The sequence below is a fragment of the Balearica regulorum genome, chromosome 8, assembly GCF_011004875.1.
Source record: "Balearica regulorum gibbericeps isolate bBalReg1 chromosome 8, bBalReg1.pri, whole genome shotgun sequence".
Lineage (NCBI taxonomy): Eukaryota > Metazoa > Chordata > Aves > Gruiformes > Gruidae > Balearica > Balearica regulorum.
Window position 1 is genome coordinate 13,717,397 of NC_046191.1, and position 19,996 is coordinate 13,737,392.

At 38.9% G+C, this 19,996-nt stretch overlaps 2 protein-coding genes across 18 annotated transcripts in view; one reads left to right on the forward strand and one right to left on the reverse strand.

The window, feature by feature from the left end:
- USP33 (ubiquitin specific peptidase 33) overlaps positions 1 to 1,623 on the reverse strand; it is a 49,705-nt gene extending 48,082 nt beyond the window's left edge. For 4 of the 15 annotated variants that reach the window (XR_012836515.1, XR_012836516.1, XM_075759680.1 and 1 more), the window contains exon 1: positions 1,264 to 1,569. The gene's annotated coding sequence lies outside the window, so the exon portion shown is untranslated. Of the gene's footprint in view, positions 1 to 1,263 lie in introns of all 15 variants that reach the window. The other 11 variants (XM_075759687.1, XM_075759685.1, XM_075759683.1 and 8 more) reach the window with 8 other exon arrangements.
- Positions 1,624 to 1,730: 107 nt separating this feature from the next.
- The window catches only part of MIGA1 (mitoguardin 1), a 42,274-nt gene continuing 24,008 nt past the window's right edge, over positions 1,731 to 19,996 (forward strand). For 2 of the 3 annotated variants that reach the window (XM_075759733.1, XM_075759735.1), the window contains exons 1-7: positions 1,731 to 1,862; positions 2,843 to 3,013; positions 5,719 to 5,896; positions 6,433 to 6,569; positions 6,810 to 6,936; positions 7,380 to 7,516; positions 8,285 to 8,408. In XM_075759733.1, the coding sequence (XP_075615848.1) occupies positions 2,915 to 3,013; positions 5,719 to 5,896; positions 6,433 to 6,569; positions 6,810 to 6,936; positions 7,380 to 7,516; positions 8,285 to 8,408 (802 nt within the window). In that variant the 5' untranslated portion in view covers positions 1,731 to 1,862; positions 2,843 to 2,914. Of the gene's footprint in view, positions 1,927 to 2,842; positions 3,014 to 5,718; positions 5,897 to 6,432; positions 6,570 to 6,809; positions 6,937 to 7,379; positions 7,517 to 8,284; positions 8,409 to 19,996 lie in introns of all 3 variants that reach the window. The other variant, XM_075759734.1, reaches the window with a different exon arrangement.

Here is a 19,996-nt window from a genome sequence, read left to right on the forward strand (position 1 = left end):
ACTTTACTGGACTCTTTGACAATTATTACAGAAATTACTTCAGCGTAACAATGTACATGAATAATATGTTACCAAACTTGAGAATAGTCTTCTTAGGTCAAGAAATAGGGAAGATTAATCTTAATTTCACACACTAAATTCCTTAATATTCTGTTAATCGGTAGGTGGTTTTGATTTTCACTTCCCATCCCTCCCTATTTCTACCTTTTTTAATCTATCCACTCTAAACACAAGCATCCCATTTTCTTGGAAAAAAGATGACAACATCAGTATCAGTACTAATTCTAGTAGAAAACTTACTTTATATTTAGAATAAAACCTGGTATTTTCCCCAGTAAATAACAAAAGCTTACTCAGTAAGCTGATGAAAGATACCTGGTCCTTCTCCTCAGGCACCAAGAGCTATCCGTCCAAGCAAGACACAATTTTTAAGTCACTTTCATTATATTTTTTTTTCTTTCATGAAGTACTGTTTCCAAAGAGAAAGGACATTAAAAAAATTGAGTTGAAGGTATATCCTCTTACAGGGTTAGCCATTTTTCATCTTATATTGCCTTTTAAGGTATATAGACTGTCCATTCACTTCTTCCACCACTTTAAATCCTAACTCTGAAACCCATAAGCTGACCTCTGTGTTTCTAAGAGGATTTTCCTAACTCAGGGTTTGCCTGCGCAGAAGTCCACAGGGATTTTCCACGAGGTGCTACACCAGACTTTGTTCTCCAGTCTGCTTCATCCCTCCTACACGGGGATGCGTAGAGACTTCAGGGAACGAACCGAGTAACTTACAGGTAAATTACTGTTTGGGGAATTACATCGTATCTACAACACCGCGGGCCCATGGCTTCAACTTGAGAAGGCACTGGCGGAGATGGATTCCACGCTCTTTGGCCGCCTCCAGCACGCAGACAGGCCGGCAGACGCGGGTACCACCCCGCCTGCCCTCCGCCTCGCACGGACACCCGCCGACTCGGAGCGGCCGGCCCGCGGGCGGCCCGCAGCTCAGCGGCCCGGCGGGGGAGACAGGCCGCGCACCGCCCCCGGCCCCCGCCCAGCCCTCCGGGAGCGCGGCGTCCCAGCCGCCCAGACAGCTCCCGCCGGCGGCGGCGGCCATCACCGTGCCAACACGCCCAGCGGGCCGAGCCGCCCTGGACTTTGAGACCGGCCGGAGACACCGCCCGCCACACTCCTGTCCCTCCTCGCGGACGCCGGACCGGACCCGACCCGCCTTCCCCGCCGGCGGCTGAACTCTCCCCCTCTTACCGAAGCAGCCAGGAGGACGCACCGTGCGCGGAGCCCAGAGCTAAGCCGGGCCGCGGCCAGCCCCACAGTTTACACCGATGGCGAACCTCAGCCTCCGGGAACAGCGGCCCTGACAGACGGGGCGGGCGGGAAGCGCTCCCCCGCCCGGGACGCAGCGGTGCAGAAGGCCGCCGTGGCGGAGAAGGCAGGCAGGCAGGCAGGCAGACAGACAGACAGACAGACAGGCGCCCGCCGACCGCGGCTGCAGCAACACCGGCTGTGGGACGCGCCCCGCACAAAGATGGCCGCGCGGAGCATCTCCGCCGCTCACGTGAGCGCTGCCCCACGCAAAGATGGCGGCGCTAGGCACTCACCCCACCTTGCCCCGTCGCTCGCAGAAGAAGGTTGCCCTCTGTAAAGATGGCCGACGCAGACTCCTAACGGAGCGGGTCACCCTCACGTGGCAGGGACGGGGGCTGCCTCTTGGCCGACCTCGGCCGCTTCTCGCTAGCCCGGAAGCAGATCCCCTGCCGGTCTCCTAGCAGCCGCCGGTGCGGGTAGGGAGCCGCCCGCGAGGAGCTGTGGCTGCTGCCCGTGGCGCCTGCCCCGCTGCTCGGCAGGTAACTGAGGGCGGCAAACCGCAGGGCCGCCGCGCAGCGGGACCCGGCCCGGGCGCAGGGAGAGGTACGCCTGCCTTTGCTTGGGCGGCTGCAGGGACGGGGGCTGAGTGACGCGCGGAGCCGGCACCCTGGCTCTGTCCGTCGCCTGCCCGAGGCCCCGCACGGCTTGGGCACTCCCGACCGCGATGCTGGGGCTGCCTTGCCTGGGGAGGGCTCGGCGGGAGGTGGCTTCTGCCCCCGAAGAGGCCGGCTGCGGGGGCGGGGTTCGTTGCCTCTCTGAGGCCGGCCGGGCCCCGCTCCGTGTCCCGCGGCGGGGAGAGGCTCCCGGCCAGAGGAACCGCCTGCGGCACGGCTGTGGCCGGAGGTGCTGGCGGAGGGAACGTAGCCGGTGGTTAAAGCTGACCGCTCCCTCGGCGTGTGGGCCCGCCTTTGCCTTCACCTCGCTCCGTGCCACGGCTGTGGTCGTGAATGTCACGCGTCAGGGGCTTCGCCTTGTGTTTAGCATCAGGGAGCAAGAGTGATGTCCCTTTTAACGGGGGAGATTACGTCAGGCTGTTGTATTTGTTCCTCATCATGTTTCCGCAAAAAATTAAAGCTTTGCATGAGATAAACTTCTGCTAGCTGCTCTCAAATCTTTTAACTCTTTTAGCTGGCAGATATCTTCAGTAGTGATTGTAGAAGCAAGGTTGTTTCCATGGATGATTTAGAGGATATAACGAGTGAACTGCCAGCTGCTTAAAGCAGACTGACTCCTCTGTAGATCCTGGTTATATGTATACACGTCTCTGCTCAGAGCGGTTGGAAGGAAGGGGGCTTAAGCTGAGCCAGCAAATTTGCTGGCTTCTCAGTAAGCACGAGTCTTTACTCGGAAACATCAATCAAACAATTCGTGTACCTGTTACATAAGAGATTTGAGCTTGAAGAACAAAGCTGTCCTGGGCTTCTCTTGCATAATTTAGTATGTATCCTTCATTTGACAGGGTATTCCAGAGACCATCTGTGACTGTTTTCAAGATAGTTCCACTTAATGAGGTTATGGGAGAGAAGGAGCCATGTCAGAAGAAGCTGTTACTGAGGCACGATTTTCTCTGAAGACTGTAGCTTTGCGGGTATTTCATCTTCCCCTTTATTGGTATTGTTCTCTTAACCAGGTAATGTATACATTATCTGAACATTGTCACTTGTGGTATATGTCTAGAAGTTTAATTGTAAAGTTGGACTCGCTCTTCTGAGTTTAATATGAATTAAATTTGTAGGAATAACTTGATTTTAGTTTATTTAGAACACTGAATTAAAATAAGAGGGAGGTTTTGTCTTTTGATAAGTGCCTAGTGCATCACCATACATATGACTGAAGAGATTGCTTTATCTGCAACATCTATGTCTTCATTTTGCAACAGGACTGTTTTTCATTTCACAACAGCACATAACTGTCATTAAACTTTTAATAATAGTATTGAGTGTGGTCTGAAATATTTTCTAGATTGCCACTCACCAGACTAATCTGAATGATAATTCATTAATGCAAATCAAAAATCCTGCTTGATTTTTGGCAGGATTTTTGCCAAAATGGCAAAACTAAGTGGCACATGACTAAAACAAGACAGCAATTCTTAAAAAACAGGCTGGTTTTGCTGCGTTTGTTTGTTTGTTTTACGGAAAAATCTTCAAAGAAAATCTTAAAGCTCTATTAATTGCAGCATTTCCTTTTATTGTGACCCTGGAGTGATTTTATTTTATATATATATATTATAGGCTTGTTTTCACTATATAAACGGCAACGTGGCTAGCAGTTGCTCAAAGCTGGGTGAAGAGTCCATTATGATCTTAGTTTTCAGGTTGACAAAAGCTGTAAGTATTGTGAAACTGATGTTCCCTGTCTGCAGGGAATCATAAGATTTGTCCCTAGAGCACCTCCATGCCAAAGACAGGGAGGAGGACCTGTAATTGTGTTGTAGACATTGAGAAGAGAGGTGTTAGTTGCCTATAAACCAATAACTGTGATAAGTGGTGGAGGGAAATAAGTACTTGAGATAATATTAATGCTTCAGTTGTATCCCTCAGAGAATAAATTTCTTGAAGAGTGAGCTGATGCTATAATATATAGGAGAAAAAAAAAAGTGTTTCTAGTTGGCTGTATAAAATATGGTTCAGTAGTTTTTTCCATTCTGTACATGCTGAGTCATTGACAAGGATAACTAAAAGAAAAAAAAATATAATTAGGAATGCCAATAATATTTTTTAAAAAGTAGATATTAGCAGGTCCTAATAAAGTTCTGCTTTTAAAACCCATGTCTTTAGTATGACTGTATTTTATTTTTATTGAATTAGATGCTTGCAAGCAAAACCTATGGCATTTTTTTTATTTGCATGCAAATGCTTTTCAAAGTGTTACTGCATATAGAACCAGCGTGAGATCTTCTCAATCTTGGCTACATCTGATTATTTTCACACTTTTCTGTATTTGCAGTACTTAAAAATTCTCACTGCAAGATCACTGATTTCTTCTTTATGTTGCAGCGTGTGCATATCCTTTTTAAATACCATGTGCAACTCCATTACCTGCAACTATTAACTTTCCCCTCCTTAGAGGTTTTCATTTTACTGTTAATTTATTTATGATAGTACTTCTAGGCACAGACAAGATTTTTAAATTTTTTTTTAATCCACTTAGAGTTCTTTAAAACCTTGAAGCTCACAGAATGAAGTGCTAGAACTACAGTTTCAATCTCAGTTATTTGCTTATTAACTGTTTTCTGTTAAACATAATAGTCTTTTGTAAGCATATGTTTGTACTGTGTTTCAGGGATTTCCTTTTCCTCGCAGAACAGTGCCAGCTTTTTGGCCTCTGTCAAGACACGGTACTACTAAGGGGAGGTTTCTCAAGTCAGTGATGTTTCACTTGTTGATTGCAAACTCAGTGCAGAGCAAAGCTTTCAGTGCTTCTTTAAATTACACCACTCTCATAGTATTGACCAATTGCACAGCAACCAGGGACTGCCAGAGTGCGGTGGTACTCTGTGGGCAGCTCTCTCCCGTGTGAGTAAACATTACAGAAACACCATATTAGCCCCAAGGACTTCAGGTCTGGTTTTCTCCCAGCAGTCTGTTTCTCAAGCAGCATAGGTTTCCTAAAGATTTTGTGGATGTGGACTCTGGTTTCCAGTTAAACAGCTCTTTTCTTCCTCGTATATCTTGTCATTTTGAACTTTATAAACTTTGTTAATGGCATTTAATTCCAGTTGCTTGTATAAGTGGTTCTTATTTGCTGATTTAAACATTTGTAAACCTATGACTGATCCATATTAAAAATAAGACATAACAATAAAAAAAACGCCCAGGTTTATTTAGAGAAGTGTGTTTAAATACATGTTCTTCCCAAATTGAAACAGCATGCAAATGTTAGCTTTTGGATCCTCTACTCTTTCACAGTGCAAGAAAGCAATCTACTTGTGAAGGGTGAGTTTCTTCTCAGTATTTTTTTTTTTTCTGTTAGAGAATTACTTAAGGCCCTGCGTTGTCCTGGCATTAAAATACCCAGATCCCCATAGTTTGTGGATTTGCAATATACCTTCTAGTTCTTGGTGCTGCAATACGCGTCTCAGTGTGCCCACTCACTTCGTCCCACCAACACCTTTGTAAACTCTCTCACCTACTGGCCAACGCAAAGTGTGAGAAGCAGTTAGTCTATGTCCTTACTCAGGGTTGGTTGTTTCTCAGGCTGTGTGAGAGCAGCATCTCTGATAGCCCTCAGACAAGCTATAGTCTAGGTTGGACACACCAAAAGGAGGGTAGGAGGAAAGGTGGGAGTTAAGGAGCATATATTTGCAATGAAGTCACACTCTTTTATTTTCAGATAAAGCTTTCCCCTGGATTAAAGAAGCTCTTCACAGTAACAGCAGTGAGTGCAATATCTGTTATTTTTCTGGCCCGTCATTTTAAAAGAAGACGTGGAAAGAAAACCAAGAAAGTGCCACCATGGGAACCAAGTCATCTAGTATTAGAGTGTACCAAAGCAGCTGCATCAGAAAAAGGTATGTGAAGGAACCTCCGAGGATTTTTTGTTTGTGTCTTGGAGGGGAAGAAAAGGGATGTGAGTAGTAAACAACATGTAGTCGAAAACAAACTTTTCCTTTAATGCTGAGCAGGTTTGAATTGTTGAAGTAGAAATTGTGCAAATTAGGAACACAATTACAGTGTTTTATAAACAAGCTGGTCTTGTTCTCAAAGCTGAAGTTTTAATCATGGATTTGGATTAACCTTTTTTTATGAATAGTCTGTTAACAATGGGGTTTGCAGTTCTTGTGGACATATGTCAAGACTGAGAAAAGCAGATTTAAATTATTATAGGATGGAAAAATAATTATGTCTAAATGCATGGTTATTGTTATAGATATTGACTGCTCTAATTTGTAGTTTCTCATACAGAACTGTAAATAAAAGAATAATTGTTGTTTTTTTCTAAACTAAATTTTATTGAAAAGAGTAAAAGCAATTCTTGATAGATCTTGCTAACAAAAGATACCATGTTTTGAGTTTGCAGCAACTTTAAAATCAGTGTCTCTGTTAGGTTCTAGTTGTTCCAGTAGTCGGCAAAACTTGACTCTTTCTCTGAGCTCTGCCAAGGAAAAAGGATCTCAGTCTTGTATCTATGCAAATGGGGGACTTTTCAGTAAATACTCCGGTTCAGTTCAGAGTCTGGTCTCGGTAAGTAAAAGTGTTTTAAGGCTCTTGAATGTCTGTGAACTTGCACCTAATGGTTTCACTGACCTGAAACGACTTTCCTGAACAAGCTACACAGAGGGCTAGAGAGGCCATTGTACTTACTACATAGTAAATATAGTTTCTAGATAGATAACTTGGATGTAATGTACTCTGACAGGAATGCAGTTTTAAGGATACTCTGTATAACAACGCTTCAAAATTTGTTTGGTTTTTTTTTTTAAGGTTCAGAGTGCCACCTCTTGTCACAGTTGTGCTTGTGGCAATTCTAATTCCTGGGATAAAGCAGACGAAGATGATATTAAGCTTGTCAATATTCCAGTGACCACACCTGAAAATTTATATTTGATGGGTAAGTTATACTAAGAATATTCAGCATCTGCCAACAATGAATGTAAATAATGTCTTGGTTTTGTGGCAAAGTAACACACAATATTATTGTGGTGATCCTTCGGTGTCCTGTGGGCATATGTCCAAGAACATTTCTATAAAATAATGAAATCTTGATTGATCTGGAGTTAGTTTTTTAAAATACATATTTTTATTCCTGTATTTGTAGTAGTAAACCATAGAATTATTTTAAAAAGTAAATAGGAAAAAATACACTGAATGTTGTTGCTTTAATCATATTGTGAACTTCTTTATCTTATTAAAAAGGCAGATACTTTTTTAAGACTAGGAATTGCTGTCTGTGCTATAATCTTGCTTATTAGCTGGATACTTTCCTGTGACTCTAAAATGTGAATACATATGGAGTGTATTTGATGGAATGGAGGTACTGCTGATCTCCCCTAGGCATGGAGCTTTTTGAAGAAGCACTGCGTCGATGGGAGCAGGCGCTAACTTTCCGTAACAGGCAAGTTGAAGATGAAGCAAGTTGTGGTTCCATTAAGCTGGGAGCAGGAGATGCAATTGCAGAAGAAAGCGTAGAAGTGAGTATGTTCAATCTATAATCTACTGTTGAAGCCCTGACAAATCATGGCATTTTCTTACCTGAATCTTTTCAAATTCTGATTCAATTTCCAAAACTGAGAATTGACTCAAATTTCCAATTTAGTGGCATTGCATTTAAAGGACATTTAACTTTGTTCCTTTTGATTTTTTTGGTTGGTTATTTGGAGGAGAGTGGGAGAGGGGGAATTAGCTTTATTTATTTTTTGGCAATTGCTGTTGCATCAGTGTTTGTTTCTGGATGGTATTATCAAGCTACCAAGCACGCTAGTTCTCTGCACAAAATCTCTTGGGTCATCCCTTTCTTTTATGACTATGTGAGCAGATTTCTGCTCAGCAAAGATAAAGGACCTGTGAAAGATGGTGAATTCATGAATATTCACAAATAATGTGCTTGAACTTTATTAATAGTCCTGTGTGCTTATGAACTAAATGCTAAAAATATTTTGAAATAAACATATACCTATATGTCTTTTATTATTTTTAGTGCAGTAAACATCACAGATAATTTTAAAGTGTTTTTAATTTCAGATTTTGTTTTTATTACACTAAATGAAATATGTCTGTGTTTTGAAGAGTGTGTGTATTTTGGATGTTGAAGTAATCACCTGACAGTGTCCTTGTTGTGTTTGTAGGAAATTAATGTGGCACGGTTTGCTCTTTTGAAGGCTTAATATTCTTAGATTTTACAAAGAAATCTTACAGACTGTGAACAAATAGAAAATCTTCTAATGTCTGTCTTCTTGCAGGATATCATTAGTGCTGAATTCATTCATAAGCTTGAATCCCTTCTTCAAAGAGCTTATCGTCTTCAAGAGGAGTTTGAGGCTACCCTTGGGGCCTCTGATCCTGCCTCTCTAGCTAATGATATTGGTGAGTACTCCTATTTTACATTTTTATTGCTCGTAATAATGACTCTTGTAGGGGGGGAAGTCACTGAAATATCCACTGAGCAGAATTACATTTATCAGCAAATAAACAGAAGAAAATCAGATTCTTTACATTTTGTAATACTTGATGTAGTGCATGTATTTTAGATAAGAATGGACTGAGAGGAAACTTTTCCTTGTGGTATGTTAGTATAATTGAGCATTTTCATAATACTTCTCAGTTTTCTAAATTTCATGTTGATGTGGGTATTTAAATACTTATTCAGTAAGTATACGGCCCTTTTTATAGCATCGGTGTATTAGAGTGTTTCAAAAGAAGTTTTATGTCTTTTGAAACTGTCAAACTGTGTATGCATGTACTTTTTTTGTCTGTCATAATATTTTACAAAAAAGCCCCAACAAAACCAAACCAGAAAGACTTAGTCTGAAACAGATATCCATTACCAAATCTCTTATGACTGAAATTTATCACAGTTATGAGTGACTAAAACCAGGATGTTAAAATGGCAAATACAATGAGTAGTTGCTGTCAGACATGCTGTTTAAGTACAGATAGTTTGATTATTTTTATTTAAAGAATTGTTTCAAGATGTTCTTAAAGACTGATACTATTATGCTCTTTCATTTTTTCAAGATCAAGCATCTGATCTCAAATAACTGTTGGACTTTAAAGGTAGAACATGTTCTGGAATTAGGTTTAGTTAGTAATCTTGTTTGTCAGCCTTCAGCCTGACTGGCACGAGGTGGCAGTACTCTCATCTCTTGTGTTATCCTGCAACTACTAAATACAGCTCTGAGTAAGGTGGGAATTAAATTTAGGTCAGAGTTGGCTTTCTGACATATCTGTGTACACGTGTTAATCTCATTCTTAAAGCAGAAAAGTGTTTGAATGTTTTATTTTGGTGTCTGAAACCATAAGCCCTAACTAAAGTTGCATTGTATATCCATTATTAAATTAGAAGTTCATTTGTAATTTCTGTCTTCAGGCAAAATTAATAAAATGGTATTTAAAGGACTCAGTGTGATGTTCAATGTGTTTAGTTATTGTTTTGCTTGGTTACCCTGGAAGTGTTTTAAATTGATGTTTTATTTTTTTAGATGTGATAACTGGATTCTTGTTTACCAAGAATGTTCTGAGAATTGAATTCCTTTCAAATGTTCTTTGTAGAAATAATTTCTGATCTCTTGAGTAGTTGTCTGTTACTTTATTATGAATTTTATTTGTGCTGGCCCCAATGAGTGAGGAACACAAATAATGAAGTGGTTTAGTAAGTAGTGTTTTCACTGTTCGGGATTTGGGGCTCTTTCATCATTATCTTGAATTTGTAGCTTGAACAGCAAGTAATATATTAAAGAATGCTTCACTCTTTCAGAACGTTTTAGAACAAAACCAGAACAACGTCATCTGCTTCCAAGCACTGTGGTGCTTGGAAGATTTAATACAGAGGATGTTTTTGTTCAATATTTGATATAAAAGCATTTCATCTCTCAAAATTTCTTAGATAATTCACTTTCCTGTAGGATATGACACTGAGTGTAGCGTGTGAATATTTGAGGTAGGATGTTTATTGAGATTGACTTTTTTTGGTAACTTTCCTAGGAGAGACAGAAAAAAATGTTTGGGAGAATCCTAGAGCCTCTCTTATGGGTTTATTTCCACCCCCTTCCCCTTCCCCCCCCCCCCCCCCCCCCCTTTTTTTTGTATTTGGTAATCTAGTGAAAGAAAATTAAAGCTGCTGTCAACAGACTTTCTTTTACTACCCCAAAATGTACATGTTAACGTGTAATACCTTTTTCATTTTACTTCTGTTCAAAGCTTTGAATTACTCTTTTAGGCAGTATGGTAGTATAAGCATTGATCACTTCTTTTTTCCTTTTTGTGCGTTTGCACACTCATGCATGTATTAACAACAACAGGAATGGAAGGCTTCAAGAGCTGCAAGAAAAAGCAAGTCCAAGAAAATTATGAAATCCCAGTGGCCAAAAGAAATAAAAATAATACAGCATTCTTTACTAAGAATAATATTGTACTGCAAAATACAAATGGCAGTTCTGAACAGAAACAGAAATGTAGGTGCCTCTGCTCTGTAGGGATGTATATAATTTGTGGCAAATGAGGCAGCATCTGCTAAATCAGAATCAGTAGTCCTGGATAATTTATACCTAAAACTTCTTAAAGAAGTTAGATAAAGAAAACACCCTAATCCATCATTTACTATTCACTAATATTGGAAAGTGGGCCAAATGATTGGGAAATCACTGATTTAGTTCCAAATCTTAACCAACCAACCAACCCCAAATCTCTGACACCCAAGTTAAACATCATGCCTGTGAAATAATAGAGTTGCTACTTTGCAATTCTGTTACCTCAAACAACATAATAAAAGGTATAATTAGTGCCAGTTGATATGGTTTCATGGTAGGCAGTTTTTCTTGGACTGCAGGTTTTTGAGAGATCATTTGGGCATTAAAAGCATTGAATTAATGAAAAGGAAAGGTTAGTAATACTGATCTGAATTATCTGTTTAAATGGTTACAATCTAACAAATTACCTTTGAATCCAGTCCAGTATGGATTGTACATACAGATGAGAGATTTTAAAAGAAAAATAATAAAGAAAAACTCTTGGAATACATTAGGACAATTAGGCATCATAGTCAGTGTCAGTTCTCAGCACAGTGCTGCAGGAGAAAGACCATTGCTAATCTTGGGCTATGTGAAAAGGACAGCATCAGCACAGAAGCAGAGATGGGATCTTGGTTTTTTATGGTTTTAGAATAATGTGTCCAGTTCTGTGTTCATATTTCAGAATATATGGAAATATTAGACAGCTGAAGCCATAAAACGATCCATGTTTTGGAAAAACAAGCTAATGTGTGGTTTAAGTTGTATATGTCCAGCTCCTTATTGAAGAAAATACTGAGAGGTGACTGACTTGTTCGGAATAGCTTCTTACACATGGAAAAGCTATGTGGTGCTGAGGGATTTGTAGACCTTGTTGTCAAAGTCATAACTAGATCCAATTTCTGGTTGTTCAAGTGAAACAAGTTAAGTTCTGAAGTGAGTTTCCTCTGAAGCATGCTGAGGGTATTTCAGTGTTCTAGATAAAGATTTTTTTTTTTAATGCTGTTTTGAGGGGTGTTTCTATTTCTCTTTGAGAGGAAGAGATGGACTTGGGAGTAAATGGTCACTGTGGTCTTTCTGGCATCTAAGTGTTTCCCCTTACTACTACTGTTTTTTCTTCTTTTGTTGGCCTTGGAGTGGACAAGAAAAACCTTTTGATGTCCTTAATACGTTCATAACATTTGCAGCTTGTTGTTAGAATACTTATAACCAGATCTTAAGCTTGAGGGTTTCAACTGTTGACCCACAACAGTAATCAGAAAATGGTTTGCTTTGTTTTTTCTCTGATACACATCATGGTTAGGTATAGTTTGTGGATTTTTTTTTTCTGTTTTCTTCATCTGAAGCACTTGTGATTAGCCACAGCTGGAGACGGGGCTCTGACAGTTGGACAAATGCTATCAAGTGTCATCAAAAGACTTGCTATATAAATGTCTGACTAGCACTTGTTATTCAGAAACCCTGAGTTATAATGAACTCCAAATTTGGTCAGGAAGGAAAGTCACAAAGGTAAATTTTCCACTCTCTCCCCTACTTGTCTACTAGGCACAGATGTTGCTCCTTCCCAAAACCTTTAAATGTTCCTCTTCCCAGGTCATCATTTCCCTCTACTTAATCAAATTAAGATCTGAGTGCTGCCATTGATTGCTCATGTCACAGACTTGCTTTTTGTTTTGTGATCCAGCTTACCAGTTGAAGTTGGTTGGCATGATGAACAATTTGCCAACTAGCTTTGAGAAACAGCCTTCTGGAGGAGACTGGCAACATGTTTCAAGGAGAGTCAGGAATGAGTTACCTGGGACCGTGTTGGGATACAATAGCTTGTCCCTGCAACCGCTGTCTTTCATGATGTGGCCTGAAGTGCTTCTCTTCTGTCTGCTATGACAAGTAAAAGGTGACTTGTTAGAGCAGGCAATCATCACTTGAAGTGGTTGCATGCTGTAGGCTAATTGCCTTTTGTTTGTTTCTTGTATAAATTAGCAACTCCAAATGTGGTTTTTTTTCCCCTAGTTATATGTAAATTATATATTTTTTTCTCTCCCAGATATTTCTACATATTCAGCTTTTAGCAGTGCAGAAGATACAGCTATAAATAAATACTTTTACTCACTGTGGGTAGAATTCTATTAATAGTAATAATAATAAAAAAAATAATTGCAAATAATAATTTTCAATTCTGTAAGCTATTGTTGAGTTACAAGCACTAAAATAGCCCTGGAAAGGACTTGTATTTTAAATAGGTGAAATAATGGAATGCAATTATGTTCATTGTTGTTGCATTTTCCATTAGACTTTCAGAATTATCATATAAACCAGCAAGCTAAAATAGGATTTTTATAGCAGAAATATTTTAGGACATGAAATTAAAACAATTTTTAGGTTGGATAGTAGGAAAAATTTCTTCAAGCATTGGAACAGGCTGCCCAGGGAAGTGGTGGAGTCACCATCCCTGGAGGTATTTAAAGGACATGTAGATGTGGTGCTCAGGGACATGGTGTAGTGGTGGACCTGGCAGTGTTAGGTTAATGGTTGGACTTGATGATCTTAAAGGTCTTTTCCGACCTAAATGATTCTATGATTCTGTATAGGGCTAAACTGCTGTTGTTTTTATGCTGATCCTCTTAGAACTGTGAAACAACATGGGAAGCCTAGAAACAGGCTTTCCTGAGGCAGGCATAAGCAGGAAGGAGCAAATTAGCAGAAAACTGAAACAAAATATTCATCTGGTTATTTCTGAGTGGTGAATGTGAGGGCTACAGGGTTAAAAGCTTCCAATACTTTATGTAGTCTGTCCTTGAAGAAAGTTCTGTTTTTTCTTTCCTTTTTTTTTTTTCCCTTTTCTTTTTAGATCTGTTCTAGCAGACTGAAATGTTAGTCGAGCTAACTTTGGAGGAATGCAAAGAGTTAGGAGAGATACAATAGCTTTACTTACAAGCAGAATTGCAGGTCAGAGGGGAAAATTCTCAAATTGTAGGGCTCCTTGTCAGTACTGAATTCCTAATACTTCATATTATTATTTTGATTTCTACTGTAAAAAGGAATGCTGGCACTCAAACTAATGGTGACTTGTGTACACTGGCCCTTAAACTTTTGGTAATAATATTAAAACTTATGCATTTATTACCTTTTTATTTAAAAAATATTTACTTTTTATTTTATATTAATTGTATGATTTAAAACAAATGAACTATTTGAGCTACTGCAGTGAAAGATCTCTCACAAAAGTCTGTGGTGTTGGATGCTTTTGATGGAAAGTTTGTCTGTTTCTTTTTTTAATTTTCTTCTCACACGCAAAGATATGCTTGGCATTTTGGAGAGAATGAGTACAGCCTTTAACCTAGTGACAAAATTCTTCGGAGAATGTATTTACATATTAGAAACATTTTCTCTAACTGCTCTTAAAACAAACAAAAAATCTTTGCATAATCAATGAAGCTGGTGAAAGCTCATTTTTATATATTTTATTAGCACAGACTTCTATAATGTTTTACTGTCCATGGATGAATATCTAGGGCCTGTATTTTCCTTCCTGCCTCTGACATGTTAATAGAAAAATTTTAGTTTGAGAGTATTATGCTTTATTTGGTTATGCACAAGAACTGTTTCTAATTATGAGGCTCCAGTAAGGAGGTGAGCAATTTGTAGTAATTCACTTAGGTGTGCTCCAGTAATACATACTATAAAATAATTTCAAAGTAGTGTAACTTTTTATGACAGCTTGAAAACTTTTGCTTGCTTTGTGTTCCTTGAAGATAAAGTTACATTAAATGATTTCTTCATTTCTTGGAGAAGTACAAAACCTTTTTCTAGTGGCTGAAACAGAATTGAAATTGAAACAAAAGGAAAAAAAAAAGCTTTTTCTGTTTTAAGTGTGGAAATACATTAATCCCAAGAAATGCTCTCATAAAGGGAAGAAAACAATATTACTAAGTCTGAAGAAAAGCCCAGAAAGGTTCAAATCCTGTTTTTAAAAAAAATAATGCATATTTTGAACATAGCTTTTACAGTTTGTGGAAGTTCAGTAACTGCTGAAGCTTACTGCGTTTTACTGTGAGGTCTCTTGTAACTTATTGTTGCAACTCCTTATTTCTGACTCCCAATAGATACTCAAAGGGCAGATGTTTGAGTAGTATGTCTTCTGCTATCAGTAATATTTTAGACTTTCCTTTAAAGGCATATTTGTCCAATATTAATAACTCTTCCTTTCTAAAGCACCTTCAGCAAAATTCTTTACCAGAAATCACCTAAGCACAGAATGTTGAATACTAGAGTAAGATGGGTAGTTAAAAGTTCAACTTAAAACTGTAAAGAAGAATATTTCTGCAAATGTTGAAAAGATTATAATGCTTGGCTTTCTCAGAGATACTTTTAATTTTGGCCATACTATACTAAAAACGCAAAAAAGCTTTGCATGGATCTGCAGTGAAGTTACTGGTACTGAAAAAGATTAGTATTTGATAATCTGTGTCTTTATGTTGGTATTTGATAACCTGGAGTGAATGTTTGTGTTTATCTTAAAAGCTGAAGCTTAGATGCCATTCCATTGCATGGTAAAACAAATTAACTGAAGTCTTTTCAACCCAAGATAGTCTATTTCACCATACACTCAACCAGCATTGGAGAACTCAAGGTCATTTATCGTATGTTAGCCAGGGGATATGGATAGAAATTTTCAAACACACTTCCAGTAAGATCAGAAAGAGAGTCTGTTTCTGAATTCTGAGGACCCTTGTTACCATTTGCCCAACAGCTTTGCTCTTAGATCCAGCCGTGCAGGCTATTTATACACCTTCTTGCTTTTCCTTAAATGGCATCCCTGAAACCTGTCTTCTTTCTGTCCACACCAAAACTCCTGTTTAAGCCCTTGTCTCTCTCACTTCTTGACTCCTGCTGTGTTCTCATGCCTTGCCTTGTCCATTAAAACTTGCTTCTCTCACATGGACTTAACTGTTGTTTATAAAAATCACCTTTGCTCTTTTTCTCTGACCAGATTGTTCCTTTCCCTTAAGCTGTCTCTCTCCCTCGGGAGCTTTCTTTTTGAATGAAATACAAGCTCTTTATCCTTTTTAACTCTAAAGGCTGCTCGTAACTGAGCCACAATCCACCTAGCTGATTTAATTTCCCAAACTTTGTTCCGTTAGCTGTTCCTGTGCTTCCCTGCTCAGCCCTCCTAACACAAAATCCATCTGCTATTTCTCAACTGTTTCTGCTCGCTCCTTACAACATGTGAGGAGCTGCAATCGTCTCTCTCCTCAGATCTCTTCTTAGCCTGAGCTTCCTGGTTCTACACAGTTACCCGGGCAAACTCTAATTACTTTCTCCCTCTTTTTCCTTTCTTCTCTGCCCTTCAGTTTTAAATCCCTGATAAAAAGGAGGAAATATAATTAAGCTGTTCCAGTTCCTTACGTGAGTAAGGATGCTCGTACAGCATTTATGCAATTAGGGCCCCATGCTACTACTCAGGTAGGACTAGATAACTCATGCTGCATTGTATGTGTTTATCACCCCACAACAGCAGATGCACATGACTAACACTACTTTAAAGGCATGTTTTTGAGTGTTCCTTTAGTATCTCTTTTTGTTGGCCATTCTCGTGGTTAGTTTTAGTCAATACCTTCTCCATTTGTTTTTAAACCTTTTTAAAAAAGTACACATTTACCTTCTTTTCCTGTAAAGAAAAGTGGTCATTTTCCCCACACACCCAGGCTTGATTTAATAACCACTTGCCTTCATTTTGAACACTTTTGAAAAGTGGTGTATGGAATATGTATGGAATAAGTGGAAACAGCCTTCCAAAGGCAGGAAGTTGCCTTTTTTTTTTCCCCCGTCACATATTTTTGTGGTATATTCTTAACAAGTTTTAGTTTACAAATTGTTCTTCTTACTAAAAGGATGTATATACACTTAACTTCTATCTGTTTATATACATTGTGAGTATAAAAGTTCCCGAGGTGGGAAAAGTCATACCAGACAGATGGCAAGCAGTGAGGGTGGGATAAGTGTTTATTTTTCTGGCTGGAATATTGCAGTGTGAGGTTATATAAACTGATGATCAAGAACATGTTTTGGCCCATAGAGCTAATTCCTGTTTTAGGACTTCTACTAAAACAATTTATTCTTGCATTAAAGTCTGTTTTTGAGAGACTTGTCTGAAACATTCTTTTACAAAATGAAGGAAGGAGAGCCAGAATAGGGTGGGAGAGATAGACAGTGATAGTTTAGAGTTTAAAAAGACTTCAAAAGTAATCAGCTCTCTTAGCTTGGTAGCTTAATCTAGAAAGTACAGAAACAACATTTTGAGCTTTTCTGTTTGCTTTTGAGCACAATATCAAAATACAGTATTGATGGACATGTATAAAATCAGCAAATGCAGCTCTGTGCACTGTAGTTCCTTTATTAATTCAGTAGTTCAATTGTGGCTAAAATAGACAAGCCCTTGAAAAGAAATAGAATACAGAAGTTTAAGATTAAAACATTGTGTATGTGTGCACACATGCAAAAGCTAACAACTTTTCTTAGTGGACGGGCCTACTGTGTTTCAATCTTGCTGCCATTTAAGTCAAAGGCTCTGAGCCATCAGCCTGGCATAAATGGTTGTAGCGTACCCACGTAGCACAGTCTTCAACTGTTGCTGTTTACTGGGCTTGCTATTTAGCATTAGTCATACCCCATCACTACAGTGATACACATTTATTTACCAGGCATCTAGTTTGTGGGGGTTTTTTTTTAATTGTTTACCCTATAGCTGGGAGGCTCCAGTAGCTTGAGTAAGCATTTCATTCCTAAAGGCCTTTTTATATCTTACAATTTTCTTAAACTTTTGTTTCAGCTTGAAACATTTCAAAATTGAACCTATATGTGGGAGTAAATCTATTTTTGTGGGAAGTTATAGAAAAAGGTTCTGTGAACAGTAACAACAGAAGGAGTAAAATTTATTATTTACATGTCGTTTTTTCTCATGCATGTATTTATGCAGTTAATTTTTTGTAACATTTTTAGTAATTAACTGGGTTTGAGATGTGTTTTATTTCCCTTTTGATAGCTCAAGCTAAACTTTTTTTTTAATAAATTACTGTCAATTCTCTAATTTTTTGTAGGATATCTGGTCTGTGCACTACGTCTCACCTTACCTAATAGTCTTGTTTGTAGCAAAGTGCTGTAGTGTAGCTGATTCAAGAGCACATGTCGATCACACCAGACTTTATTCTCTTTACTGCTATTTAAAGCTGCCCTTGTTCTACATGCAGATATGTTGCAAGTATTTAAAGGTAAACATATACATATTTCCAGATAGCCTAAATTTATGTACATTCTTTATTATTCAAGCTTTGCTTTATTTTACTTAAATTTACCTCAGATAACTAATATATTGACTAGATAGCAACTTTAACTACATCTATTCGAGTAGTTGCTAGGCAGTGTCAAGCTATCTTCCAGGGTCAGGTTGCACTAATCATTACTTACATTATAATTTGAGTATTAATATGTTGTTACTAATGCATTTAGCAACCTTATAGTGTTATTAATCTATTTTTTAATTTAAGTTTGATAACTGGTGTTATTTAGTAAACTAAAGGTCCAGAGGAAGAACTCTTCACTCAGTACAATTTATAAGGATTCTTATCTCATTCTTTCCTCCTCTCAGGCTGGGGGGGTGGTTGGGCAAGGGCAAGTGGAGTCCAAGCAGGCCCCAATCAGTAGGGCACTTGAGATATTCTTTGTGTCTTATTGTTTAAAGTTAAGCATGTGTCCTGCTAATTTAGGTTCTTAAACTTTATGCAGTGTGCAGCTAGTTTTGCAGAAGCCGGAGCAGCTTCACTGGAGCCTGCAGAATTCTTTTAGGCAGTTCTGCCCTGAAATTCAAGTGAAGACTAGGTTTATTATGCTGTCCCTGCAGAGTTCGCCTGCGTCAAATATGCTAGCATCTCCATTCTGAATACAGAATCTGAATGTTAGTCCAAATCAAATATGTATATTTGCAACTTCTGATATTTATTTCACTGAGCATCATCAGTTATATAGTTGGTTCTGTCTCTAAATTCTGGGGATAGAAAGGTATCAGTCTTTCTTTTCTGATACTGTCTTCATACATGTAAGTGGAATTACCAACTGCTGGACAATATATTTTTCCTTTAATGGAAGAACAAATGAATATGTGGGTTCCTTTTATCAGTTTGTCTCACTTGCTTTGAAATGTCAACATCCCTGAAGCATAATATACTAGTTAAAGAAAACCTTTCCAGCAATCTTGTTTTTAAAAATCTTGCTTTGAAGAGAACATGTTGGATGATCCCATACCCTTGTGCTGTGTCCATCAAAATAGTCTATATGTTGGCATACCAAACTGTTTACTCTATCCCTTTTTATATAACAAATTAGGAAGCTTTATAAAGCAACAAGTTTCAGGAGCTGAGCAACAGTTGCTGGTTATTCTTGTCCTTTTTCATCACTGAGTGTGCTACTATCTGCTCTTCTAAGAGGTGCATGGTGGGGAAAGCCAAAGAGGTGGCAGTGAACTGCCTTGGAAGGAAGCAATTGTGTAAATATCTTGCTTTAAGTACCCACTGATTTCAGCTGATTTACATAGGCGTAGTAGAACTGAAGCCGAAGGGAGAAGTTCACTTGCTTTAGAGACTCCTCTCTCAACTCTGGTGAGAACTTTTCTACCGGATCTGCTTATGGAGGCCTCTGGCGTAGGAAAGGTATTAAAGGAGTTAGTTCTAGATGTGTAAACCTCAAAGTTAACCTGGTACTTCCTTCTCCTGTAAAGATGACATTGCATTTTGAATCTGCTCTGCATCACAATGAGTTAACGTACTATCACGCCGAATGTGATTGAACAGACCATTCCATTGTCACTAGAAAGTGTGCAAAAATGGTGGTAGGTTGCACTTGTTTTTAGGATGTGAAGAACTAAGAAAAGGCAGTGACGTTCGAATCTGATGACTAAGGTATCTGGCAGTCTTCACAGTGCTGTGCTATAAATCCTCAGTGGACAGCCTACATTTTAAAATAAGCAGCACTGGAATTCAAACTAGACTTTGCTGTGGACAAAATAGATGTGATGCTTTCTGAACTACAGCAGAATGGAGTACCCCTATGAAGAGGAACCAGTGACAGCTTTGTGTTCCACATCCATCTGAATAGAGTCTATCCACATTAGACAGATGAGCAAACTTGATTGCCAGATGTTCTCTCTCAAATCAAATACAAGTACAGAAACTGTTAACTATTAGACTTGAAAACAGGAGTGTGGTCAGAAATCAAATTCTCCTGTAAAGGACAGGGACTTAAAGCGTAAAATCAAGGAAGATCCACTGATTTTTAGCTTCAAGGTAAAGAAAAGAAGTTGCAGAAAACTGTAACCCTGTGTAATGTGCAGTTATGAATAATCAAAGTTTACATTTTCAAAGAAATGAAAAGCTGTATGTTAGGGAGAGACCTAGC